This window comes from Phalacrocorax carbo, chromosome 2 (genome assembly GCF_963921805.1).
Source record: "Phalacrocorax carbo chromosome 2, bPhaCar2.1, whole genome shotgun sequence".
Lineage (NCBI taxonomy): Eukaryota > Metazoa > Chordata > Aves > Suliformes > Phalacrocoracidae > Phalacrocorax > Phalacrocorax carbo.
Window position 1 is genome coordinate 59,095,210 of NC_087514.1, and position 2,280 is coordinate 59,097,489.

Consider the following 2,280-nt stretch of genomic DNA (forward strand, 5'->3'; position numbering starts at 1 on the left):
AGATGAGGGCTGAAGGCAGCCAGGTCTTCCAATGGGGAGCTGGCAAGCTCAGCAATTCCCCTTGCTAGTCCAGACATGGCTTTGGGGTTTTAAAATTCAAAACCTATCTTTGCTACCACCACATCTCTATGTTGGAAAAAACTCTTCAGTCACTGAAAATAGCTTTTAAACCAATCTATATTCTTCTCTTGGACTCACACTCCAAAAATTATTTTTGAAACTTCGAGAACACTAATCGCATGATTTTAAGGAGACTAGATGTTAAAGAACAGTCATGAATTCACTTTTCCAGCAAAATCCAACTACATTTTCTGCTTTATCATAGACTTTTATATAAATGTGCAGTTTAGAAACAAATGTTCACTGTGATTTAAACAATAGAATTTTAAAGTAGCATACACTTTAAAGTTACTGATTCAAAATGAGTTGGCACAAACTAATCTCTGGGGTGATGCACTACTTGCTGCAGAAGATTTATATCTGAATTTTTCTAAACTGACAAAAGATAGTTAAGATATTTTTACTTGCATGAAAACAGTCAACAGAATTAACTTCATCAGTAATATTTCTGGAGGTCTGGTTGGCAAAGATTTGTGTGCATACTTCATTTTTATGCATTCCTTGGTAGGCCTCTGAAAATCACTGGCGGTACAAGCACAGTATTACTTTGGGCGTAATTATTAGTATTTTTAACTCTGCAAACTGATGTTGCACAGCACCCCATAGGTGTGCTTGTATAAGCTTCATTTTTCATGAAGTGTTTACCAGTTCCAGTTTGACCTGGAACAACAGAACATCTTCTTAAATGTACTCCGTAATTCTGGGCTTCGGAACGCAAAAATCATAGGGTCAATGATTGCGTTGCACATTATGAGTGTCCCATTCACATGGAAAATGGACATGTAGCAGGCACAGTAAGGGTTGTGTGGGCAAAACCTTGCTAGGAGGATGTGAAGAACAAAGGGCGCCCAACAGCAAAGGAAAACTCCAAGGAAAATGGTCAGTGTAATGGCTCCTTTCATGTTAGTTCTCTGGTGGACTGTGCTTGTTGGCAGTGAGGCGATCTTTTTAGCGTGAGATCGAGCCAAGAGGAACATATGGATGTAGAGGCACAATATAAAGAACATCATTAAAGGGAACAAGATGGTGAAGGGAATGACTGTTGCTGCTTCATAGGAGAAGAGGGCAATGGCAATGCTACTGCCAGCACAGAACGTCCAAATGATTGCCAAGATAACCAAGGCCCTTCTTAGTGTCATGATGTTATGGTACCTCAAAGCGTAGAAGATAGTGATGTATCTGTCTGCTGCAATAGCTAGCAAGCTGAAAATTGACCCTAGTAAAGACAGAATGAACATGGAATCCATGGCATCATCCAGCTTTTTCTCAAAGTCCCCACGACGTGTCAGGTACCCCATTTTGCACAAGATTATAAAGATGTTCTCCAGAGTTTTGTACAAGCTACCTAACATGTCTGAAATGGCTAAACTGCAAATGAAGAAGTACATAGGCAAGTGCAAATTCTTATTTCTAATGACAGCAATAAGGACAAGCAGATTTTCCAGTATTCCAGCAGCAGCAACAGTGAAAAAAACTTCCTCTGGCACCACAACCTGGGTGCAGTCAGTGATATTTAAGGAGAAATCACTTATATTTTCGAGGGAAGGAATGCTTGTCTGCCCTGGGTGTTTGATTAGGTTGGAAGGTCTCTCAGTGTTCATTTCTTCTGGTCGTGGAAAGATTCTCGATTGTTGTTTCTCAGGCTTGGCTCTATTCTGGAGCTAGGCTGCCAGTCAGACCATTCTTCTTTTGCTGAAGGCTTTCTCCTTCATCTGGAGAAATTTTAAGACTTAACTGAAATGTTTTGAATTTCTCCTGCAATAAAACCTGTAGAAACATAAATATCAAGAAGAAATTTACCACACAGATAGGGCAAAAATAGATGTTTGACATATCACCTATTGCAACGGAATGAACTTATATCATCCTCAGAGAGAGGCAAAGTTGGTTTGGATAAAATAAGAGCTGTTCCAGTCTTTGCTGAGCCTTAGAGGAAAACAAAGTGTAAATTCTCTTTTAACTTCAAAGCAGTTTTAAAAAATATATGTAGTTTTCTTTACCAGTGAGCATTCCACGTTTTCTGAAACTGATCTGACAGACTTCAAGAGTTTGGCAAAATTTACTGGGCAGCTGTTAGCTTTGAAAAAGACTGGCATTTCTCACAAGATTTGCAGTATTATTAGACACAAATGAGACCAGTGCCAAGATAAGCTGTTGTCC

General features: G+C 39.3%; 1 protein-coding gene across 1 annotated transcript; it reads right to left on the minus strand.

Annotated features, from left to right (window-relative positions):
* Positions 1-761: 761 nt before the first annotated feature.
* On the minus strand, positions 762-1,721 carry MC2R (melanocortin 2 receptor). Its single transcript, XM_009511284.2, has one exon. The coding sequence runs from the start codon at positions 1,719-1,721 to the stop codon at positions 762-764; it is 960 nt and encodes a 319-aa protein (XP_009509579.2).
* Between the last annotated feature and the right edge of the window lie 559 nt (positions 1,722-2,280).